Source organism: Petromyzon marinus, chromosome 40 (genome assembly GCF_048934315.1).
Source record: "Petromyzon marinus isolate PM22_M1 ecotype Great Lakes invasive population chromosome 40, UKy_Petmar_22M1.pri1.0, whole genome shotgun sequence".
NCBI lineage: Eukaryota > Metazoa > Chordata > Hyperoartia > Petromyzontiformes > Petromyzontidae > Petromyzon > Petromyzon marinus.
The window spans coordinates 2484139-2509695 of NC_133706.1; the positions used below are offsets into that span (position 1 = coordinate 2484139).

General features: G+C 54.5%; 1 protein-coding gene across 1 annotated transcript; it reads left to right on the forward strand.

Annotated features, from left to right (window-relative positions):
* The first annotated feature begins 217 nt into the window (after positions 1-217).
* Positions 218-23895, forward strand: LOC116950662 (mothers against decapentaplegic homolog 6-like). The gene is made up of 4 exons (XM_032968612.2): positions 218-1439; positions 5588-5641; positions 7152-7223; positions 22024-23895. Exons 1-4 carry the CDS (start codon positions 875-877, stop codon positions 22641-22643), a joined length of 1311 nt encoding a protein of 436 aa, XP_032824503.1. The 5' UTR covers positions 218-874; the 3' UTR covers positions 22644-23895.
* Positions 23896-25557: the final 1662 nt, after the last annotated feature.

The following is a 25557-nucleotide window of genomic DNA, read 5'->3' on the forward strand; positions in this document are numbered from 1 at the left end:
CGGGGTTGTTTGCGTGAGAGTCCGCGCTGCCGCCACCGAGTCTAGACGGCCATGTGACGCGGTCGGGGCCCAGTGGGCGGGGGAATGGTCCCGCACCGCCGCGCCTCCACCACCGCGCCCATCATCATCATCACCCCCCTCCCTCCCCTCTTGGCGTGTTGCGTGCGTGCAGTCATAGACCGGCATCACTGCACCCCCTTCGCCGCACCCTCCACTCCTCCCCCTCCCTCCCCCCTCTCACCCACAACCACCCCTGCCTGCATCCCTCCTCCTCGCCACTACATCGCGGCTCGCTGTCGTGAGCGCTCAGTGCACGCGAGATAGAGCGAGCGAGACAGGGGGTAGAAAGATCTCTGCCACACACACCACACATTCACAACACGAGCTCACATTCTTACGACGCGTACCCCGGAGTCATCGCGGCTCAGTGCTTGTATCCGACAAACGCACGTGCTGTGGATTCTACCGAACCGGCGGCACAAAACAAGAAAGACCCTCGACGGCGCGGGACGAAGAGAGAGGAACGGCGCGAGGAGGCGGCAGGAGGAGGAGACGGGAGAGTGGAGGAGACACGAGGCAGTCGCTTCTGGTAGTGGTTTTGCGCACCGCTAAGGGGTCGCTGCGCTGCGGCTGCTGCTGCTACCACTGCTGCTGGTGCTGGCGGTGGCTGGGGCAGCCGAGGGCAGAAACGGGAGCGAACGAGAGGCGCCGCGGGTGTGCATGCAGCAGCAGCAGCGGCAGCGGCGGCGGCGGCAGCGACGTCTCGGCATCGCCGGGCCTCGCCGCTCGGGGCACGCGGGTCATCCGCCGCATCCTTCATGGTCTGCGCGGGCGCGGCGCCGCGTTGCGCCAATCCCGTAGCCTGCCGCGCCGCATGTTCAGGTCCAGACGCCTGGCTCTGGTGCACAGACTGTGGCGGAGCAGAGCGATGGGCTGTGAGGAAACGGCGGCGGCGGCGGTGGCGGCGGCAGCGGCCGGCAACGGCGTTGCTGCCGCCACAGAAGACAATGTCACTGCCACCAGCAGCAACAACAGTGGCAGCAGCAGCAGCAGTGGGGAGGATGAGGGACCTTGCCGAGGCCGCTTTTGCCTGTGCCGCTCTCGGGAGCCGCCCAGCGAGATGAAGGCGCTGGCCACGGGCCTCTTGAAGCAGCTGAGCGTGGCGCAGCTCGAGTCACTGGCGGCCGCGGCCGAGAGTCGCGGCTCGGCCGAATCGGGCTGCGTGCCGTTGCCCAACGGCGATCTGGTGCTGGGGGCGCAGCGCGTCTCCACGCTGCTCTTCGTGTGCCGCTTGCTCCGCTGGCCCGACCTCCGTCACCCTCTTGAACTTAAGAGGCTCTGCTCCTGCGAGTCGTTTGGCCGAGCCGGACATCAGCAGCAGCAGGGTCTGGAAACATTGTGCTGCAATCCGTTCCATCTCAGTCGTCTCTGCTTGCCAGGTATGATTGTCAGCAAGAGGTTGGTGGAGTTAGTGAGGTTTGTGCGGTTGGTGAGGTTGATGATCACGATGAGATCGATGTTGGTGGTGATTTTGGAGTGATGAGATGGAACGCTGTTGCTTTGTTTAACCGGTTGGTGTGGAGCGGTAGGAGTAATTTATGTTCTTAATTGTATCAGTATTAGAGTGGTTGTGGAGTTAATTGGTTAAGGAACTTTACTTTAACCAGCTTTGGAGTGAAAGTATGAATGTTGTGTCCTTTAACCAGATTTGGGGTGACACTTTATGGAATTGCGCAATTTACGTAACCGGTCGTCGAGTGGGATGAGTGTCATTTGCTCAGCTAAATGGATTCAATACGGCGTTTTTTTTATCGGCCAAGCGCCCTCCAGTTTGATGTCAGCAGTTTGGAGGAGTATTCCACAAACCTTTAACCAACTTGGAGGACCCTTCTAAAACGAATGTCTTGACACTTTCCGAGCTAATCAAGTTATAGTACTAATTATACTGTTGTCCCCATTTAGTGAAAGCTTCAGAGAGTCTCACGACATGTTTTTTACGAGGTTCCTGCTACACGGGGATGTTTGTTGAATTCCTCAACATTTCACGTTTTGCTTCTAATGAGAGAACGACCAGCGAGCCGGCAGAAACTCCGCTACCAGGCGCACGAGTGGCATTAACGCTCGGCGGTCCGCACAGACGGGGTCACGAACCCACTTGCTCCACTCGCCACGAGATCGCGTTCCGTCTCGCAGACGCGGCTGCGGTCTTTGGGGAGTTGTACGCACGCCTCTTACACGATCTACCAACCCCCTTGCGGCGCTGGGCCACAGGCTCACGTTTTGTTTGCGTTAAATCGAATTATAAGGACAAAATTTGTTTTCAGTGATTTCCTTACCAACATTTCCCATACTTTGCACTGTCATCTCTTTGTATTGTTCGTTGTTTCTAAATTTTTGAGCCGCCCCTACTGGACACCTATGGGGAAAACAAGAGCTTTATAGCTCATCGGGATTCCTCCAGGATAAACTAAAGATTATGATTTCTATGCCAAAGTGCGAATCTGCGAGTGCATGACGTCGACACGGGGAGCCATCCATGAGCCGTTGCACGACTCGGAATGAGGTCTAATTTCAAGCCAGAGAATGAAGGTCACCTGTAGTGAGAAGGGGTGGGTTGGTTGGTGGTGGCTCCGCGTTAATCATTGCGGACAGGTCAGCAAGACCCTTACGAGCAGGTGAAAGCCCTATGAAACCATGCGTTACTCCGTCTCAAGAGAGGCACGGGCCCCGGGCGCCTTCCCAGCCTACTCTCTGCTTGTGTGTGCACAATACAGTATATGCATACTTTAGTGTGTGGTGTAGTATACATATACTGGTTATAAATATAGGCTGATTAAGCCACAGCGGGGTGTTTGTTGTGGGCAGTGTGTGTGTGTGTGCGCGTCTTTGTCTTGGTATGGGGATCCGTAGTGGAGCGATTAGCGAGCACTGCGACACGAAGCCGGCAGACCGAGTTCGCATCTCGCTCACGGCCAACACCGGTGGCTAATTTGAACCGGTCCTAGGCCTCCGCTAAGTCGACTCAGACTTAAATGAGTGCCTAATGTGTGTAAACATCAGCATTGGGGAAACAAAGGTGGCCAGGCATGGTGCTTTCCACACCCCTTGTGTGTTTTTACAGCCTTAATAGGTGCTCGCTAACAGTACTTGCTCCTACAGTTTTTAAGGCTATATGGGGCGGTTTTTGTACTTGGTCTTGTTTTATGGTGTTGTGGCTAAAATATGTGTTAGTGTGGATTGATAATTGAGGTGCGTGTTGTGAACACTGCCGCGTGACTGGCAGTTGATGTCATGGTGTATTGTGTTTTGGTAATGTATGTACCGGTATATGCGTGGGGGATGTTGTGTATTCGTGTACTGCACTTGCCCCAAACGTCTGTTGATTCTATACCCGGGATCTTTGTGTGTTGTGGCCCGTGGGGGTGTATAATTGTGTGTTTGATGAATACGAGGTGTGAACAAAATGTGTTCGGGCAATAGCTGCTCTGCTGACAAATCGGTCACGTGAACTCGGAACGAATGATGCTGTTTGTCATGAGCAGCATCACTTCTGGCTAATCACGGACGACGGTCCGCTCAACTCTACTCAGCCTCGCCACAGTGCCGGCACGAGCACACACACACAAAACACACTATCACTCAGAAGAAAATGTAAATAACAGCAGAAAGACAAATGGTACTATTTATAGCAACTCTCGCGGTGCCAGACGAGGCGCGTCTGAGAGAGAGATATACCAATGCCATCCCTGATCACTGCACTTCCTCCGATTTAGCATCACGTTTGTCATTATTTGGTGTTGCTGCTGCTTTGGCAGTGTTGCACAAGCACAATTCACAACTAGCACTCAACACATTAGTCAATAACACTGTAGTCTTGAAAGGAAAAGTGTAGGCAACGTTTCAGGCAATGGCCCTCTACCCCTCCCTATCCACACACACTGCGATCTCCACTACCACCAACCACCTAGCAACCCACTTCAACAAATGTACCTCAACAACCTCTATGCAACCTACTGCTACAAACACCAACCCCCTACAACCACCATCTCACTACAACCATCAACCCACCTTGAACCACCAACAGTAAATGTATTTAGGTATCATAAAGGGCTGATTTCCCGAAACGTCGCCTATTATATTTTTAATTTTAAAGGCAAACATTTATCGATCGTTCCAAAACTCACTTCTTTCCAGGTCCGCTGGTAAGACTGAAAGAAAGTAGGTGGCAAGTGCATATTATTAGCCACAGCCCATAGCTAAACATGTATTAGATTTGGTGTACCGGGATACGAATATATTGACTGGATCGCCGACACGGGACAGACCCGGCTGACATGAATATCTGAATGTGAGCATTATTTTCGTTTATTACTTGCAGTGCATAAAATACTCGCGATATTCAATATTGTACAGTGTACTACAGTATAGCGTGTTTGGTTATCGAGTGAACGCCCTTTAATGTGACCGCGCTATCCCGACCGTCTTTGTCACCCCATGCCCAGCAACGCTCGGTGACCCATCGTTATTCCTCGCCGAGTTGACCTAGGGTAGGGGGGGGGGGCAGACTCACGCAGGGCCAGTCTCGAACAGCGCAGTCTGCGTTGCACTGCCAGGACTGTGGCACGTGGGAATGGTGAGGTTAGTGGGGTTGTTGAGATTTGGTGAGGTTGTTGAGATTTGGTGAGGTTTGTGAGATTTGTGGGGTTGTTGAGATTTGGTGAGGTTGTTGAGATTTGGTGAGGTTTGTGAGATTTGTGTGGTTGTTGAGATTTGGTGAGGTTGTTGAGATTTGGTGAGGTTTGTGAGATTTGTGGGGTTGTTTTGATTTGGTGAGGTGGTTGAGATTGGTGGGGTTGGTGAGATTTGTGGGGCTGTTGAGATTTGGTGGACCGGGGTAAGGTTTGCCAAGCTGCGTGTGTCAATTTTGACATCCGTTTACACAGCGGTCGGCTGTTTGGTTCGGATTGAGAGGCCAGTATCGGTTTAAGAATGAGGGCGAGCTGTTAGGAGCTTGTTCAGGGTTAGGGCTATGGAGTGGCCCGAGGGAGGAGGGCGCGTTCCCCGTGGCGCGCCTGCCAGGAGGGTGTTGGCGCATGCTACGCGGCGTGGCTGGGGGAGGGCACGCTATCAGCACGCCTGGCGCCAGACGGACTCGCCGCTTATCTGTGTCCCCCAAACCACCCCAACCCCACCTACTCCTCCCTCCCCCCACGCCTCCCCCACTCCCCTTCCCTCTCTATCCCCCCTTCTCCGTCTCTCGCCAGCCCTGGGGCAATTATCATGCGAGTCTCCACGCAGAGCACATGTCGCCACTGCCGCCGGCAGGCTTAATAATGAAAGAGTTCCTCCTATTTATTTATGCATCTCTCCTTACCGTGCCTTTATGTCTGCCCCCCCCCGCACACACCCTGCTCTCTCACCACCACCACCTACCAACCCACTTACACCACCACGACCCACCTCGACAACCTACAACCACACATTCACTACGAACAACCCACCCACCAACCCACTTCACCCACCAATGTACCTCAACCACTACAACCACCAACCAAACCCACCTCGACCCCGGGCCCTTCCACCACAGACTCGCCGCCACCTCCCTACACCAGATTTCCGCCGGAGTCGCCCAAGCTTCAAGGTGAGGAGATCTCTAGGCGTGGTGCAAACACTGATCGGATCTTAATCTGGCTGCTGCAGTGGTATGGGGTGGGGTGAACGAAAGACGTGTGGATGTATTTGCTGTGCCGCTCGCTATAAACTGTTGAGTGTGTCCCCAGATAGAGCGGCGAGATAAGAGACTCCAACAGAGCCACGCCGGGGAGCTTTGTTGCTTTGTTGCTCAGGGCCACGCTATCAAATAATGATGGAAGATAACGACGTGGGCGATGGATTAATCGTAGGTTTGACTCTTGACTCCGCCAAGTACCTACTACGACCACCACCGTCCACCGAGCTACCCACGTCAACCACCTCCCCCCACCTAGCTTTATGCGGTGGTAGTAGATGCGTTAGAAGAAAAGGGTGCACAAAACGAAACCGAACGAGGAGACCGCTGCCTGCCAGTAGCACACACAGTACAGCACACACAAAGATCCCCCATATAGCCTCAACAGACTTTTGGGGCAATTGCTGTTAGCGAGCACCTATGAAGGCCGGCACGGCACACGAAGGGGTGGGTGGCCAACACCAAGCCCGGCCGCCTTTGTCTCTCCAGTAGCGATATTTACACATCACACAAGGTACTATTTGAGCCTGAGTCGACCTAGGGGAGGCACAGGACCGGTTCAGATAATCGTCACTGTTGTTGGCTGTGAACAAGAATCGAACTCATGTCGCTGGGTTTGTAGCACAGCGCTAACCACTACACTATTGCTCCCCACTACACTACCGTTCCTCTGACACACACTCACATAGACGACTTGCACACACAAACAGCGCTCACACATACATACACACACACTCGCACACACGCATTCTTCAACTGGTTTGGCAACAGTTGTGAGGGCAAAGCTACGAATAAATTTCACTCTGAGCAAAAATAATCTTCACGTGTCTCTTGACAGTAAATCGCAGGATAATCTTCCAAACTGGCAGACAATTCGTGCCCATGCCATCAAACACAGGCTACACAGAGTCCCCCACCCCCAATCTCAATTAAACCGATCAATTGCCGCGTCAAGCGGGCCACTGCTTACCATAAATGCCACGACTGATGGTGACACGCCCGTGATGTGGTAGGTTAGGAGGCAAAGCGTATTTCAGCTGACGTAGACTCGCAAACCCACATGACTACGAGGTGGCTTTGGTGGGTTTTCCAGGAGATACATATGGTGTGTGTGTACATATCTATATGAATTGGTACTGGGTTTCTTATGTTGACTAAGCCTCAAATGAATACCTGGTGCCATGCATAAACATCGCCACGAGGGGGACAAAGGTGGCCGGGCGTGGTGTTGGCCACCCACACCCTCGTGTGCCGTGCCGGCATAGATGCTACTTGCTAACAGCACTTTCCCCAACAGTCTGTAAAAGGCTATAAGGGGGAATCTTTATCTGTGTAAATATACTCTTCATAAATATCCGTACGTTTATGAGGGGCCTTGGCGCGCCTTTAACGCGATGCTTTTTGTGCCGCCACCCTCTCGCAGTTGGCGGTGGCGCTCCCTTCCCCTCCGTGGAGACGTCCAGCACCGAGCACCACTGGATGCCCGGCCTGCGTGGTGAGTGTCCCCTCCGATCGCTTGCTTTGTCCGTTGGTCGATCTGTCCGTTCGCCGGGCCCGCGCGCTGCGTCGCGTGTATGGAGCGGGGACATGCACATGTGTGCAGCGGGGGACGCGTGTGTGTGGAGCGGGGATACGTGTGTGCGTGTGCACAAATTATATATTTTTGTAGGGAAACTCTGACGGAATGTTTTGAACCCAAAATGTTTCTGATGGCTCGCTGAACATTGGGGCTGTCAGGGTTTCACCACCACTTGGGCCTCAGCCTTGATCCCACACGCTTGTCCGTTTAGGGTTGCTTGCCCTCGCAACTCAAGCACCGGTGTTGTAACGGTTTTTTTTAAGTGGCAGTGATCCTTGGGAAGAGATTATCAGAACTATCCCGTCTCTGCCTCCGTCCATCTCTTGATTATTCCGATCAGTGTTGGTTTCAACCAGGTGCTCAAGGGTGAGGTTTTCCAGCTTTTATTATCATTAAAGCATTGATCAGAAGCAGGCTTCCAGAACCTGGCGCCATACGAACTGCCCATACGGCCCTCTTGAAACTTGCCAGGGTGTGTACTGCCACCCACCGGCTGGATTTGAGCTGTGGTTGGTCTCCGCATCGGTTCGTGTTTGGCCTTGGGCCCTTGTCCCTTTGAACCTGCTCAAAGTCAATGTGACAGCGCTCGTCCGGGCTCGTATTTGGCTCGAGTGCCGCGGACGAAACCTCCACCAATCGTGCGGGGAGCGGGGGCCGATGCGGCGCCCTGCCACGCTTCCCTCTGCCACGGCAATCGTTGGCACTCCCCCCGCCACCACAATGGACAGCTGTCGAGATTATACACGGCGCTCCGTGATTGCACTCAGAGGTACGGGGAGAGCGAGCGAGTGAGCGTGCGAGCAGGGGGCGGGGGAGAGCGAGTGTCTCCGGCCCCCGATCGTTTTGGCAGATGGCACCCCCGCACGGCACCGTGCCCAACCCCCCCACCGCACTTGTAAAGCTCCCTTGCACGCTCACTGGGGCCACCGGCGGGGAGAGGGTTCCAGCGGATACGGGGGCTCTGAGTGGCGATGGTCACTGGGACTCGGGCTCTGCTGAGAAACGTCGCCAGTGAGAAGAGCAGTCGTTGCAGGCGCCTCCTTGTGCGTGCGAATGGTCGTACACATGCGTGGTTGTGTGTGGTTGTGTGTGTGGTTGTGCGTGGTTGTGCGTGGTTGTGTGTGGTTGTGTGCCTGCTCGTGCCTCCTCGCCAATGCTGCCACCACTCCCGGGCTTAATTTGCGACTGAAAATAAACAACGGGGATCCCCAACACTCGGGTCAAAGCAATTTTGGCGGAAGAACGGCAGAACGTTGGAAATGGTGCTGCGAGGTAGGGAGGACGGCGGCTCTGGGTGGGTTGCGCGGAGGGGTAACGGAGGAACTGAGGAGGCTGGGGGGGGGGCACTAGCATGGGGGGATTGGGGGAGCAGGAAAAGAAGGGCACCAGTCCCCTCCAGATAACCCCATCACTCTCTGGTCCTCATTGTGAGGCCTCTCTTGCCCACTCTCTCGCTCAAGTCCTCTCCACTCAAAAGGGATGAGGTCACCGCGCGCTCCAGACACCAATAACCCTTGTGGTGAGGCGCCCCGGGCCTCTTTCTCTGCTGCCTCAAGTGGTTGCCGGTGTTTGCATGGTGGGGGTTCGGGGACGGACAGAGAGGGGGGAGGGGGCTGTTCTCAGACTCTCCGCCTGGGTTGCTGGGTGCGCGGACATTTGAACCTTATGGCGGGACCCCGGCGTCCCGAATAAACGGAAGTCAAAATCGTAATTAATTTATTTATTTTTGGCGACTCCGGCCCACCGCGCACATAAACGCCGCGACCCACCTGGCGTGGATCATTCTGTTGCCATGTCATGTCGAAGCGCAGCGAGGACGAATGCGCAGAAGAAACAAAACTTTGAAACTTTGTTTAGCGCATCGTGTAGCGCTCCTCGAGAGGAATATATTGCTGTATTGTTCGCCTTCAACAGACATAAAATGACGTCGCAACACAGTTTATGCGAGAGCCGGGGGCTTATGGGACCCCGGTGTCTCGCCATAAGGTTCATTTCTCTGCCCTCTTTATCTGGCTCGGGTGGGAGGGCATGCGAGCTTGTGAGGTGGAATGTTGAGCTCAAGACTCCGGTCACCAGCCCTTGGGCTGACGAAACGAGAGCCGCGTTGTCGAGAAGTCAACATATAAGTACCTATGTGTTTTGAACTTCTTTCACACCGTACATAACCAACCGTGCTAATCGGGAAGGACAACAAACTGAACACAACAAAAAGCAGTTCTAAAGACTCCTGCTGCCATAGGAGTGTGGACTTTCCATGACTGGCTCAGGGTTGCGAGCAGCAGATTGATAATCCCCCGGTTCAGTTCAGCGGGAATTAACTTTTGAATGTTTTAGTTTTCGTGGGGAAATCTTGAGCGACCATCAATGTTCACAAACCAGCAAGTTAAATACGATTTATCCACTAAAACCCTGAGCTTCGGGGCTGAGTTGAGATGTTTGGTCAGTGCCGATTTTGCGGAGCACGTTTTGTTTGCTGGGGTGACACTGGGAATATCTGGACGTGCCAGTGGATTGCCGAATCTGCGTTTCCTCTAAGTCACTGACATTGTTTAATCATGCAGTCACATTCACCTGTGTAACCTCTATTTAATCATGCAGTCACATTCACCTGTGTAACCTCTATTGCCAGAGGACGGACCATATCTCACGCGAGCTCGTGCGTGTGTGTGGCCTTAATGAGGAAATATGTTCAATCGGCAAAGTTTCGGCCTGTTGCCCTTCTGCATAGCATGCACATAGAGGCAAATTACAGATTGAGTAGAGAATAATAAGAGTTGTAGACTTATTGGGAATAATAACCGAATTGAGTAGATATTGAGTAACAGATGAAACCTTTCGATAACTATTCAAATATTCCTAGTTGTGGAAGGAGTTGCGTTGTGTTGCACCGCACTCGCTCATTGGCTAGGAGATGTTAACTACCTCGCCAGGTTTTCTCTTCCCATGGTCACGTGGATTTTTCTACCGGGGTCCTCCGATTTTTGCCTCCACATATGGAATCAATGTCACGCGTTTACAGTATTCGGCTGTGATACATTTCCACGTGATGCTAATCCACTTCGTTGAGCTATAATTTGTGATGGCCAGGTCGCTTCTGGAAAAAGAGCTATGTAGCTTAGTGGGGCCTTACCTGGTAAAATAATGAAATAAAGAGAGGTGGCGACCGCGGGATCCTCCTCCGCCTGCCCGGGCCGTCTGAACATCAGTGAAACTGCTTGGACACCTTTGAAAAAAAAGAGTTTCACAGCTCATCGGATTTCTCCAGGATAAATAAAGATTCTGATTGTGAGCGCGACGCCGCCGCGGCTCCACTCGGGCCGTTGGCTGTCGGGCGAGTGGCGCCCTCGGCGTGCCTCGACAAGATCGCTGTTTGTTCGGCGGCTGGACCCCCCCCCCCCCGCCAAACGTGCGCCACCGCCGTTTCGCTCCCAACAAAGGCGGCGGCGGGGTTGGTTGTGTTGCGGCTTTCCATTAATAATTTATTTATCCCTTGACATTTTATTTACACAGGCATCGGGTTTCACTTTTGCGGCGCTGTGCAGCTGTCCCCCCCCCCCCCCCCCCTTGTTCACAAGCGCCCCGTGCTGCGTTTCATGGCACGAGTGCTCTCTCACTCTCCCCTGGACCCCGCGCGCCCTAAGCCACATTGGCGATGTACGTATGTATGTTGAACTTCTTTCGCACCGTACGTAACCAACCACACAAATGGTAGGTGCAGAGGAAGGATAACAAACTAAACACAAAAAGCAGTTCTAAAGAAATGAGTTCGTCAATCTAGATGATTAAAATGTGGCATAGCTCCCAGCGGCTTCCTAATATCGGAAGAGCATTCCAGACAGCTGCAGAAGCGCATCTGAATGCACATGATGCAGTGGCCGTCGTTGTTCAATGATGCTGCTGCATTTAGTTGTTTTTACACGAGGCCAGGTTCTACAATAAACAAAAAATATTTTTTACCAGGTAAGGCCCACTGAGCAATATTGCTCTTTTTTAGAAGCGACCCGGCTATCACAAATGATAGCTTAAAGAAGTGGCTTGTCACGTGGAAATTTACAGCAGTAGCCAAATACTCTAAACGCGTGATGTTGATTCTAAATTTGGAGGGAAAACCGGATGACCCGGAGAAAATATCCACATGACCACGGAGAGAGAGGCATGCAAACTAAAAATATGCGAGTGTCAGGGTTGAGATCGAACCTATGACCTCTTGCATATCAGGCGAGGTAGGTAAAATCTTACCACCACAGTGCTACATTAGCTGGGACCGTGGAGGTTCAGGTGTTGACTGCGTGGGAGATCCACAGGAGGTGGCAGAGAGCAGGACGCGACGGCACGGTGTGGCGGCATTAACCAGCATTGGCCGTGATGCCCCCGTGGTCCTGATTATTGGCACGACGTCGCCATTGCTACGTGCTTGCTAGTTGGTTCGCTGGGACAACCACAGTTGTCATTGCATGATGGTTACATTGACGAGACCACGAATGGCACCACGACTTGGATGTGGCGTGTTGATGTGAAAACGCCACTCTCTCCAGGCGCATTTTTACAAGAGATGTCTCGAATTACACTACCGTGATAAAAAAGACTGCAGCCATCCCGTTAGCAACAACCTCGTGGCTCCTTTCTATCCTCTCTGCGTTGAGCGAGAAGAAGGAAGTGTTTCTCAGGGTGAACGCCATGTCTCCTCCATGCTCCCTCAATTCTCTCGGGATGAGAATTGTGGCTGCAGGGACACCAAACTCGTTTCTCCATCTTTAATGGCCACATGACGGATGGACGGATGGACAGACGGTGGTTCCTTATTATTGATGAGTGAAGCTTTCATTTTCGACCGATCTTTTGCCGAGGGCTTTGCCCGACGTCTTCCATCACCAACAGCGATCCGCCCAGCCACGATGCGTTCCCGCCAGATTTGCGGTGGTGAGATGTTAACTCCCTCGCCTGGTATGCAGGTCGTCGGTTCAATTGTGACCCCGACACCTGTATATTTGGAGTTTGCATGTTCTCTCTCCCCATGGTAGTGTGGATTTTTCTCCACACTACCATGGGGAATCTGGCCTGATGGGTTTTTCACATTCTGCTGCCATCCCATTTCTTTATCTGATGTGGTTTTATTGTTATTGTTTTATTTCATATATTTATTGTTTTTTCTAATGATCCATCCCTCTGCGCCCTCGGCCGTGCCGTCGTAGCGCGCTGGCGGCCCCAGAGTGGCCGTGAATGAAGCGATAAACGGTTTGGGGGCGACTTCCTTTCACAACAACACAGGGGCCATGGCCACGCGTCGCACCGATCGGCGCTATTGTTTATCTGCCCCCCCTCTCTTACCCCCCCTACCTCCCGCCCCCCAAATCCCCTCCCTGCGCCCGGCACTTGGGTGCCACAGAAGTGAGTTATCTGGGTCGTAATTATGATTGTCTCTAAAATGGGCCAAGAACAATGACGCATTGTAGCATTTCTATTTACTTGGGAGCGTTTTGTTTGATATTTTAATTAGCCCCTCCCCTTTTTATATTTATTTTTATTCAGGTCCCGCGTTTCTGGACGCAACTCGGGGTTGGGTTTTAATTCTGAGCGTCCGCATGCCGCTGCCGTGTTCGTAGACTTATGACTCCGAGAGCCCGGGGTTTCAGGATGTTTAGAAATAAACCCTTCCTTAAGTTGGCCTGGCACTTGGCCGCTCGCCCGGGGACCGAGAGGGTGGGGGCACACCCGTCGTGACCCCCCTGTCCCCCCTTCTCTTCCTCCTCTAGTTATATATTTTCTTCGCGGTGAGCTGAGGGTTGTTGTCTCGAGTTACAGGCTGCCACCACGACAGAGCCCATTTCCCCTCGCGTGTAACATTAACACACCCCCCCCTCCCGCCCACCCCCCCAAAAAAATCATTAGAAGCCTCTCTCTGGATTTTCTCACATAAACGTCGGGGACTCTTTTTTTTACTCGCTGATTTTGTGATTCACCCCCACCCCCATCATGTTGTTTGAAAGTGCGTCAGTCGCAAGAGAAATCAGATCGGGGCATGGCAGCCACCTTCCCTTCCACTTGCCCTCCTTGGCACTGTCAGGGTCAGCTTGTTTAGACTGCTGGCCAACTTCCAGCTAGTTTGGAACTGCCTCCATCCCTGCCTGCCCACCCGCGTGCTCGCCCCACTGTTGGCGATTCAAAGGATACCGCCGGGAGGGCATGGCACAACTAATCGTGTCCCCACTGTGGGTTTTTTGGCTCGACTCCACCGCCCATACATGCGCGATGGCGACGGCGGTGGCGGCGGCTCATGTTGCAAGTGGCCGCGTGCCCACTGATGAGAACCGCCGAGCCATACCGCAAATGGGCGCTGAGGAGAGCCGTGGTGAGCGCTGATGCCAAGTGCCGAGCGGCCTGCCGCTCGCTCCGTCATCCACGCGGAGCCACGGCTGTCAGACCCAGACCAACAGTTTGCCCTTCCCAGTAACAACCAAAAAAAACGGAAGGGAAAAAAACCCAACCCCGAGCACCGCCCCGACCGCTTCGTTCTAATTAATGTTGTGGGATCGCAAGTCTCAAGTATGTGAAGGCCTGAGCCAAGTGTACAGACGAACTCCAAAGGGTTCCGTTTCTGGCAAAACATAAAAATATTTTGTTTGCTACCGAGCCCTTTATGGTTTACTTTCTCCACTAGTGCAGTTTACATACCTGAGCAGAAAATTTTCATCTGTGCCCCGTGTTTTCCCCTCTCTCTTTCTCCCGCCCCCGTGGATAATCCCACACATTGGACACAGGGCGCCCATTGTGGGGTCCCGTGTTTTGAATTCAGGAGCCCAAGGATGGGTTTACCCAAAGGAAGTAATGGCTTTTATTCCCCCCTCCCCCACCTAAACGTCCCATTATTTTCCAGCGATAAAAGGCATGGGAGCTCGCGATCCGGGAGAGAGCACGATTTTTTTTTAAAGACGAAACGAAACCGTGAATCGTTATGCGAGCAGTCACCGCGGGAGAGAGTTCGCGACGGGCGGCGGCCCAGTTCAAACGGTGGAATCGCCCGCCCCGGCAATTTGAGACATTCGCTTGGACTCGCGTGCGGCGAAAAACCCCCTTGTGCAAACTCAACTCAAACCGGGCGTCGTCATTTTGCGGTGGGGAAAAGGAGGGGTTGGGGGGGCGGAATCCAGTTGAACTCGCCGCCGTGTCTTTGTGAAGTCGAGCGGTTATCACAAGGAAATACCAAAGAATTACGACAAGAATTCGAGAGCCCGTGCCGGGAGGGGGAGGTGGGAGGAGAGGTCATGTGACCTCCTGCCCCGGCACGCTAGGGTACTTGGGTGTGGAGGCGCTGGTGGGAGGAAGGTGGTGGGTGCGGCGGCGGAGGAGTGGGTTGTGGGGGGGTGCAGGGTGGGGGGGAAGCTGAGGTTTTGTTTTGGCGCTAGCTTTTGGAGGCGCTGGTTTGTGGCCAAGACATTCATCTGGAACTGGTGAGTGCCACATTCCGACAGCCTTGGCCGTTGACTTGGTGCTGCCAGGGCCCGTGACAGCACCAGGCCAGTCGCTGAGCCACAAGGACGATTCCAGCACCAGTGGAGTTGACGTTTAACTGCAGAGGACACGTCTTGCAATACGTGCGGTGTTGTCGACATAGCATTGCACTACCTCTAGATTGTAACGTTTTGTTTTACTTGTTGGAGGTCTGATGTCGTGTGTATATGTAGTTTACTAGGATAGCCTCAATGAGTGTCAAGATGCTTTTGATGAGCATCCTGCTTGGGATTTTGGCCGAGCATCTAGAATATTGAGTTGTCCACATTCTGCGTTTTGTCTCTGTAAACCCCTTAACAGTTAACGATTCCACTTCGCTGACATTTTATTACTGGGCGACTAAGTGGGGTAGGTTGGATGAGTGAGAAGTAAAATTTGGCGGCCACTGCTGCGGCACGGTGTTTAAACGCCCGCTGAAGAAACCGACGCGGGGTGCCGTCATGGTCAGAGGTCGCGCGCAGATCGGGCGATATGCCCGCGACGGTCCGCGGTGTACCCCCCGGCGCCAGTTCCCCCCTCCCCCGAGAGTGCCGGTGCCATACCGTGCCGCCGTCTCGGTTCCAGACGCTGGCCGCTCGCTCGGGCGCCCCCGTGCCAACGAGCTGCGGGAGTGGCGACACCCTGGGGTTGATCGGCCGGGGCGGCCGGTCTGTTTTTATTGCAAAGTCAATTTGGAACAGAGCTGCGTGAAAGCTGAACCGAGGGTTGAAGAGTACCAGACATTTTCAACTTCAGCTCCCCCAACCCCCACCCCTCCAAACTCCCTGGGTCCAACCTCCTGAAACCCCTCATCTGCCACCCCGCCAACTACCCCAACCCATCTCCCCTTCCCCCCCCCCAACACAGCCCCACACCACCCCGGCCATCTGCCAACAAATTAAATATTTGACGTGATCCAATGGGACAGCGAGTTGAGGCGCGGCGACGGTGCCGGTGGCGGCGAGCTGCGATTGTTTGTGAGCAAGGCGGCCTCCGCACTCTTCAATCGTGCAAAGCTTTATTTGGGCCCTGTGGTTTTACTAACCGCAGCCTTCGTGCTGAGCTCTCGTCCGCCCTTGTCCACCAACAGAGACCGCAGCTGTCGGCTCTGGAGGCTTCCTCTCCTAAGCGCCGTGGATCCCGAGTCTTTGCCCGTAGAAGGGGGGGGGGTTTCTTGGAAAATATTTTGAGATCACGCACGGTCCATGGCGTGGCTGCAACGTATCGATGAATGGGACCCCGGGTCGGCCATTTGGTCATTCACTCCCCTTCTTGGCGAATGCTCGCCATCGCCACACTTAGTGTAATAGCTTGGTGGAAATCTGTGGCACAGCGCGTTTGATGTGCGCCCTGATTCAATGAATATAATGGGACCCCCACCCTGCCACCTCGTCCTAATTTCCACCTCTTCATAGCTTGCCGCCTGGGCGCCTGTGGCCCATGATGCCCCAGTGCAGTTGCACTGCCTGCACACTCGATAGCTACGCCGCCACATCGTTATGCAGAACGAGCGGTCGCCAAGGTGGGAATGGCACCCTCAACCAAGAACCCTTGGTTCTTGGTTGACGCTCGTCTGGTTACAGATGAAGGGCGTGCGTGCGTGAATCGTGTCGGGACATGCTGTTCACTTGCGGTGGGATTATGGCCATAAACGATTGTCTTGATGCAGATAACTCAGCCGCAGCGGCTCTTGAAGCAGCCGCCACCACCGCCGTTGTTTTCACTGACGTTCGGGCAACGTTGTGAACGCAGACTGAGGTTTGCCCTCCCCCACCTACTCCCTGCTCCCAACAACCCCCCACCCCAACCACCCCCACTCTAACCACTTTGCCATCTTCAAAGCACAAGCAAAGTCTGGGCCTATGCCAGATTGTCTGCCCTGATTGAGGCTGAGGCTTTAGGGCATCCGACTCGTGGCCTCTGCGGTCTCATAATAATAATAATAAATAAATCGCCTCGTTCGTAACGTGCGCATCTGGGGATTGGCGCAAGCGACAGCGCCGACACGGCAGGGGTCACGACCATTGTGGGACAGCGCTGCCATCGTTGGCATTGGCACCGGCTCGTCGTGGGGCGCTCCGTTGGCCACCCCTGCGGTCCGAGAGTCCCGGAGGAAACGTGCTGACCGTGTGCTTGTTGTTGTTGTTTCTGTAACCCATGAGCCTAGTTTCTATTAAGAGAAGCGCAGCTTTGGCAGCGGAGCGCGAACAAAAGGAACTTGCCACATCCGTCACTGACACCGCCTCTGCAACACAGACTTGTGTAAATAGGCTGACGTTTCAGGCAATGAGCCCTTTAATGCAGCGGAGAAAGACGAGATTGACCATGGGGCAACTGTGAATGGTGCAGTTTCTCCTCTGATTTGCCCAAAGGGTGACTACCCAGGGTGTCAGGACGTTTTTCTCTCATTGTTGGTGTTAAAAATGCAGATTTTTTTGTGTATGTAAATTTGGACCATACTGGCATTTGGTGTTGGGTGAGAGCATAGGGATTTCGTCTCAGTGCACATTCCAAGCCACCTTGAGGCTGAACGCCGGAGTCGTCCATTTGCCGAGGCCACCCCTCCAAGTTGTCGCGATGGACTTTTGAGTTGGTGGGGGATGGTGAGAGAGGAAGAGCGAGGAGGCAGCGTAACGGTGATTCTGAAAGACGGCGGCGAGGTAGCCTCGGAAAAGAGCGCGCATCGTGATGGGAGAGTGACAGGGAGATGTGGCAAGATGTTAACTCCCTCGCCCGGTAGAAGGAGGTGATGGATTCGATCCCCACCCTGACGCCTGTATGTTTGGAGTTTAATGTTCTCCACGTGGGAGAACATTAAACTCCGGTTTTTCCCTCCATAAGGAATCATCATCACGCGTTTCGAGTATTTTAGCTACCGCTATAAATATCCACGTGATAAGCCACTTCGTTGAGTTATCATTTGTGGCCAGGTAGCCTCTCAAAGAGCCATGTAGCTCAGTGGGCCTTACCTGGTAAAATAAGTTTAGTTGAGCTTAGATGTTGGCACAAGCTGACCCAGGACTTATGAGTGTGATAATTACGATCATGATGATAATTATAATAATAGTGGTGATGTTGCTGTAATTATGGTGGTAATGTTGAGAGGGGGCAGTGGAGGTGCAGCGAGTAAACTGGGGGCTGCCTCTCTCCCCACGTGCCCCATTGCAGACGGCCACTAAAGAGGTGATTACGGGGGCCATTACTGCCACAGCTACTTCCAGCAACGACAACAACAACAAAAATATGGAATGCTTCTCGGAACATTTTTGTCGACCTAATAGCAGGCAGGCAGACACACGGGCAGGCAGGGGAGGCTTGCTGAGAGTTATTAGACTGTACTCTATTATGTAAATGTCCCCAGGAGCTGCCATTAAGTGTTCTCCGCGCCTCAGGGCCTCAGCCTGACCTTTATTAAAGATGCAGTGCCCGGCGCGTAGCCTGCAGCACCGGCGTCTTCGTGAGCCTCGTCGTGAGTGTCGCCATGTGAGCAGCGCCCCGGAGGTTCAATTCCATCTCCCGGCGCGGCAGTTGAAACAATGGGGGGGTGGGTGGGCAAGTTTCTTAAATCCCCAGCCACCCCCCTCTGTCACCCCAGTGGTATAAATAGTTACACCATGCTCAGTCGATTGCTAGGTAAAGTGCGGCCATTTCCACCTCTTGCTGAGGCTTCTTGGCCAGCGTGGAGGAGTAGGCCAAATACCCTCGGAGGCAGAGGCTCCCGAAGTGTCTGTACCCGCGCGGATGACCGTCAAACTGGAACGTTTGTCGCGGGCCCACCGTGCGTGCAGCAAGTCGTCTGGCGTTCTGTGAAAGTGGAGTCGTGGAACCTGCAGCGGTTCCGCGAGACGCTCGGCGTGGCGTTGTGGGCCGCAAGTTTGGGGCCACGGCCCGCCCCAGAAGGTTTCTCGAGAGCTCCGTTGGGTCAGAGGCCCTTCTGCCAGCGATGCCGTGAACGAACAACTGCAGGGTTGCACCTCCACCTTTTTACGGTCCCCACGTGAGCTTTAGCATTTTTCGTCACGATCTTTATCGTCAGCAGCAGCTATTATCTATCCACTGCTGGATGAAGACCTTTTCCATCCCCCACCATGCTGCCATCATCCCTCACTGTCAAGTGCTGCTACCATCCATCTCAAATCCTCCCATCCCATGATCCACACGGCAAAGGGGATACTCATCCAGCAGTGGATAGCGGCTGCAGGTGTACGCGATGTTGCGCTGCGTGTGCGCGGGGCACGGCATGGCTCTGAAAAGCTTCAGGATTCCCCCTCCTCCCCTTCTCATCCTACTTCACCCTCCCAGCCCCCACCAGCTTCAGGGCCCTCGCCTCCCCTCCCTCTGCTTGTCGCCACCGCCCCACCCCCCACCCTCAACACAGCACTCTGAGTGCAGACACGAAGGCGGCAGGGGGGTGGATGGGTGTGTGGGTTGATGAGAGGGTGGTTGGATGAAGAGGGAGGGTGGGTGGATGAAAGGGTAGATGGGTGGATGAGTGGGTGGGTGGATGAGAGGCCGGGTGGGCGGGTGAGAGGGAGGGCGCACGGCTTGGCGACGCCGCCAGCCACTCGAGCGATTGAACGAGGCCCCGGAGCCGGTACTCGAACCCAAGTGGCCACCGCAGCGAGCGTCCTCACAAAGGCGGCAGTGAGGCCCTGAACACCGTGGCTTCCGAGCCGAGTGAGGGGAGAGAGAGATGATTGAGAGCAACGGTAGGAGGAGGAGCGGCGGACAGAGGGGCGGGGAGGCGAGGGTGAGAGCTGTTAAGCTCCGGTGCTGCTCCCTACTCCGCTGCCCCCGCCCTTTAAACCGCGGCGATGATTAAAGGGCGAGGTGGGCCCGCTGGAGGTGGTTATTATGGGCAGAGCCGACGCGGAGCCAGACTCGCAAAAGTCGCTCGCGGAGGATTTACACCCCCGCGGGGGCGTGTACGCCGAGGTGTTTAGCCGGGCAGCACGAACAAGGACCGCGTCGCCGAGTGAGAGAGAGCGATCGTCGCGTTCGATGTCACCGCCACCGCCGTTGTGCGCGGCGGTTACTCAAGTGGCGTGGAATGCGGGCCGCACTCTCCGTTCGCCGTTTTTCTCCGGGAGTCGGCGGGGGCGCTTGAAGGGCGTTGTTTAACGAGCCCGCGGCGGGCGGAACGGCAGCCACCGCTGCTCTCTCCCAGAAACCATTCCTGCCTTCCTGCGAGCTCGTAAATTGCCGGGAGTAAATGGTTTGGTCTGGTAGAGTGAGTTAATGATGTATGATGCCTGGAATGAAGGGTGGGGGTTAGGCGATGGTATAGTTCACTGTGAGGGGTGGTGGTGGGGGGTTGAGGACGACCGCCTCTGCTCTTCATGAGAAACTTCGTTGCGCTCAAGTCGAGGGCAAGTGGCATTTCAACCAGACGGCCCGGATGGCCCTGAACCGGCCCCTGAATGGTCCTGAATGGCCCGCAGGGTAGGCTGAGTAGACGGGCAGGGCGGCGTGCAAAGACCCCAACACAAACAAACACTGGGCCATTTGCCAAACAAACAAATCCCACCCAAATACAAAAACAAGGCCCACCTGGTGTGTGCAGGCACAACTGTATCGGGTCTGACCCCAGCATTCTGACTGCTGGCGTGCTCACTCCTCACTCGCTCGCTACTCGCTTGCTCTTTACTTGCTGGCTCCTCACTCGCTCGCTCCTCACGAGTGAAAACCTTTACGCTGCACCGCTCACCGCATCTGGCTTCACATGCGTGTAGCATCTTGTGATTGACATGGGCGCTGATGCAAGGAATTAAATTCTCGCCCCCCCCAACTGTCTCAAAATCTGCCCCCGTCCCCCCACCATCTCCGTAGCCCGGTGCCCCAAGTCCCTCTGGCCCTGTGGGCTCCAATGGCACATAGCCATGCCCACTGAGTGGCATCCTCCTCCTGGTCTGCAGGGATGACTGGGGGGGGGGGTGGTGGGGGTCAGCTGCGAGGCATCGCGTCTGCTTCGCGTGTTGGCAATGGGAGAAAAAAATAACCCAGCCGCGAGAATTGAATATAACGTCGTTAGGACGGTTTACGACCTTGCGAGGGGAGACAGAGAGGAGACGGCTCGCTCGCTTGCACAACTGACTGCGCGGTGGGCGGGGGGGTGCAGGAGGAGGGGAATTAATCATTCATCAGGACGACCTTAATTGACATAATGGTTCTGGCCGGTGCCGTAGAGAGTCGAGTCTGCGCGGTCTCTTCCTGCCCCGATTCATATCGGCCATGGGACAGAGCGAGCCGCATCAGAGAGCCTCCTCGCATTGCTTAGGAGGCAGACCTGTGATCGAGGAATTGGTGCTGAAATGTGTCGACGAAATACGCTAACAACCGGACTGTGTGGTGGGGGGGGGGTTTAAGGCCAGGAATGGATTAGTCACCGCAAGTGCTCTCGTTTTCTAGACGTCATCCAGGTTTACTCCTTAACAATGGGGGGTACAGCTTCGATACCAACGTGGCAGCTTGAGCCAGCAGTGCAGGTGGTGCTTAGTGGGCAATGGCTGGTGGCTCAGCGTAAGTTTGTGTGAAGCTCCACATTCCCAATGCGCTGCGGGATGGCCAGGATGGCAGCATAGCGAGTGGGTTTGTGAACCTGCCTCTGTGGATCTCCCTGAACGTTCTTACTTTGTAACGCGTGGCGGGGAAACAGAAAACTTGTCGAAGCTTTCCTGAGGGTGAAGCCCTGTGATGCATACTGTCTCGGTTGTGGGGGTTTCTTGACTATATTTCACCACTTGGAAAGTCGGGGTTGGGGGTAGGGGGTGTGGAGGTAGGACCCGTTAAGATACTGCTCGCCGCTGATGTTAGCCGTGGTCAGCAATCGAATTCTCAAGCCACCAGGTTCATAGCGGATGGTGAGCTGACCACGGTGGCAATTCGCGGCCCCCTAAATTAAAACCGTGGTGTAACAACCACAACAACGCTACGGTCCGTTTGCTCTGGAGTGGATCCTGCGACAACATTCGCACGGTCCAAATTTGGCAAATTTGAAATGTCACCCCGCAAAAAATTGCTCAATTTTGAATTTGCACGGCGATCATCGTCCACCTACTCTGAAAAAAAACTTGACAGACTCGGTGACGCGTTCCAGGGGAAACAATGGGAATCAAAATTATATAAAAAATGGCATTGTTACGCACCTGACGATGAAGACCATGTCGCCATCCCAGCAATAACGATGGCGCTCGTGTTTCTCTCCGTGCCCCCCCCTCTCTCTGGACAGGCACATTCCTGCCCCGGGACGTGCACAAGAGCAAACCATGGTGCACGCTCGCCTACTGGGAGCACAAGACGCGCGCGGGGCCGCTGTTTCACGCCTATGAGCAGGCCGTGTCTGTCTTCTATGAGCTACCTCAAAGCGGCGATGGCACCGCCACCGCCTGCACCGCCGCCGCCTCCACCGCTACGCGGGGCCTCTGCCTCAAACAGCTGCCCGGCACCAACGGCGGCAGTCAGACGGTGCGGCGCACGCGGGCCCGCGTTGGCTCAGGCCTCCTGCTGAGTCGCGAGCCCGATGGCGTCTGGGCCTACAACCGCGGCGAGCAACCGGCCTTCGTGCACTCACCCACGCTCGACGCGCCAGGATGCTCAGCTCCCGGCGGGGGCGGCGGGCGCGCCCAAGTGCTGTGCCGCGTTCCGTCGGGCCACTCGGTGAAGGTGTTCGACTTTGAGCATGCACGCCACCTACACAAGCTGTCGCGCGCTGACGACGGCGGTGCCGGTGACCGCCCGCGAGACATCTACAGCGTCCGCATCAGCTTTGGCAAGGGCTGGGGACGCGACTACTCACGCCAATGCGTGCTGGACTGCCCCTGCTGGCTGGAGGTCTTCTTCTACAGATAGCTAGCCGCCCGGCACCGGTGGAAAAACTGGACTGGCGTGGCCTGCAGCGTGAGCGGCGGTCGGGGGCCGGGTCGTGGCTGCGCCGGTGAAAGAGGGTGGTGCCCAGGATGTTCCATGAACCTTTTGAGGGAACCGGCGGATGCGCGACGCGGAGCTCGGCCACGAATGTGGCAAGCCCGATCCAGGATTTGCCCGAGCACTTGCGTTGTCGAATCAGGCGCGTCACGAAAATCACGCCGAGAGAATTTACAGCTCGGACCTCGGCGGAGCTGCGCTTGGACCAAAGCCACAATAGACGCTGACGATGCACAAACTCTTATGGCGATTCACGCGGCGAGGGCGGAGGGGGACCCCGTTGGGATTCGTTCTACCCGTCCGCCCATGCGCGCCCCGTCACGCGAAGCCTCCAAATGACACCGCCGTCGTGTGGCTGGTGTTTTTCCTCCAAATTGCCAATTCCAGGGTCCAAGGCGTGGGTGAACTTGCGTGGCTGCAGCTCGCAGAAACTTACAAAACGAAGCGAAACAAAACAACAACAACAGCGCTGGGGACTTTCCTAACGTGTTGCCGTTGCATAAAGAAAGGTTTTTGTTCGTTTCACAGAACGCTTTCCCGACTGCCCGTTGCCAGTATTTAGTGTCCGTCGGTGGGGGGGGGCAGTGGGGAGGGGCAGTGGGGGGGGGGTGTCCTTTGCCGGCATTCCCATCACTGCCCTCAACGCTACTGTGACGTCACCGCGCCCGACTTGCTCCTCAAACCGCAAAGGCCGCTAGCGCTTTATACCGACGGCGACGGAGGCGATAATAATAATTATTAATACTATTTAACAATAATAATGATGTAAATTAAAATAATATAATACAGTGATAGCTGTGATGGTAACAATACTGTAATAATTATAATATATATTTTTAAAAATCTTTTTCTTGACGTCACTTGTGGCTGTCTGCAAGTAAAGCCTCTGCTTCTAGGCCCCGTCGCCACATTTTCTCTCCCCCTGCCTCCTGCCCCGACAACTGCCTCCAGAGTGGATCACTATTTTAGTAAGCGTCGTGACATATTATCGGTATATATATTGTGATACCTGTAAATACGTGAGGCGTTTGTATTTGTACAGTGTAATTATTTATGTACAGTGCAATGTGTTGTCGTGACGAAACGTATTGTAAAATGCACTTTGTGGAGACTTTAAAGAAAAGAGAGGAGGGAAAATAAGACCGAGTTTGATTAAAACTTCTGCATCGTTTTGAAACGCGGCCTGCGTCCCTCATTCCTCATTAGCGTTTGTGTTGCGCGCCGTTTGATGGTGCGCTATCGCCCCCCCAACCCCGCCACCTCCCCCCACATCGGGGCGCCGGCACCCGGGAAGTACAGCGGTGCGTGTGGATTCAGCGCGTCCCCTGGCTCGAGCGGTGGCAGCTTGACACGCGACACCCGGGGTCGGGCGCAGCCCTAGAAAGGAAACTTTCTCATTTGGCACGTGGAGTTGGGGGGGGGAACGCCCCCTCGCCCCCACTTCAGGGTTTGTGGGTGAAATTGGCGGCGGACACGGGGCAGGGAGTGTTGAGCACGGCACCGCTCGCATAAGCATGGGGAGTTCCATTCCACACCTCTGATTAGCACGGTTGGCTACGTACAGTGCGAAAGAACTTCCACATGCACACGAATATACATTCCCATACAGAGGACTTTTGTAACATGGCGGGGGCACCATTCAGTTTCACTGCAGGAACCATTCATATAGTGGGGCCCACTCGCAAACACCAGAGTTCCTTAATACATCATTCGAGAACTCACAAACAAACACTGCTTGTGAAAGACCCAACACAGAAGATCCGCGGGTTTAATCTTCCACGAAGCTCATGGTCCACCCTAAACCGCATCCACTGCACAAACCGTGGCAGATGTGGATACCTGATGCACAAATGGAAAATGAAAAACTCTCCGGTGTGGCGAGTGTGGTCATCCAGAACAGACCGTACAACGTTTAACAACGCAATGCCCGATCAACAAATTTGAAGGCGACATCACGGCAATACACTCTGCTGCTGATGCGGTTATCTGGCTTGACCACTTTTATGTTAAATTGTAGTTGTTGCTCTGCATCTACATCAGCAGCCATACAAAAGAAGACACAAAGGGGGAGCCATGCACGCTGACTCCAGCAGGGTGCTGTGAGTGGCTCCATCGCAAAGGATGGCTCCACCGAGACGGAGAGAGAGAGAGAGATGCAGACGAGCCAGAGTAAAGAGAATTATTGACGAGGTAGGGATGAGAGAGAAAGAGAGGGGGGAGAGCTGTGAACAAGAGATAACGGTGAGTGAGATGAAAGCGAGGCACACAAGAGACACCCGGAGACAAGAGGCAGCAATGAGTGCTCACGCGTACAAACGTTTATCAGAATCCGAATATTCACAAATGTCCAGAAGTTATGAGATCGCGGCGCTACAAAGCATCGTGGCATGCACCGTCACGTGGCTCCCCAGCACATGCCGAACTGCAGTTCATGGCCCTGCTGCTCAGCATTGTTGAAAAACTCTGAGCTACGGGAACCATTTGCAGCGCCGCCCTTCTGTGGCACAGCCACAAGACTGCTCCAGTGCCACCTCCCCCCCCCCCAAGTCGTACCCAGCCTCGCGTACAAACACCACTTATCCTTTGCCATTTTACCCTCATATCCGCTGCCTCAATCGATCCACATTAAATCCTGGTGTGTGTTCTATATTATTCCTATTATTTGCATTCATGCATAAATAGCTGCGTGGATGTCAGGAGTCAACTTTAGCGGGTAATAGGATCGGCCAACAATGCCCATATGCAAGCAGGGCTGTCCACGGGGAGTGGGGGGCCCAGGACAGACCATCGACGCCTTCAAACTAAACTGGAAGTAAGTGATCTGACAATACTGCGATGT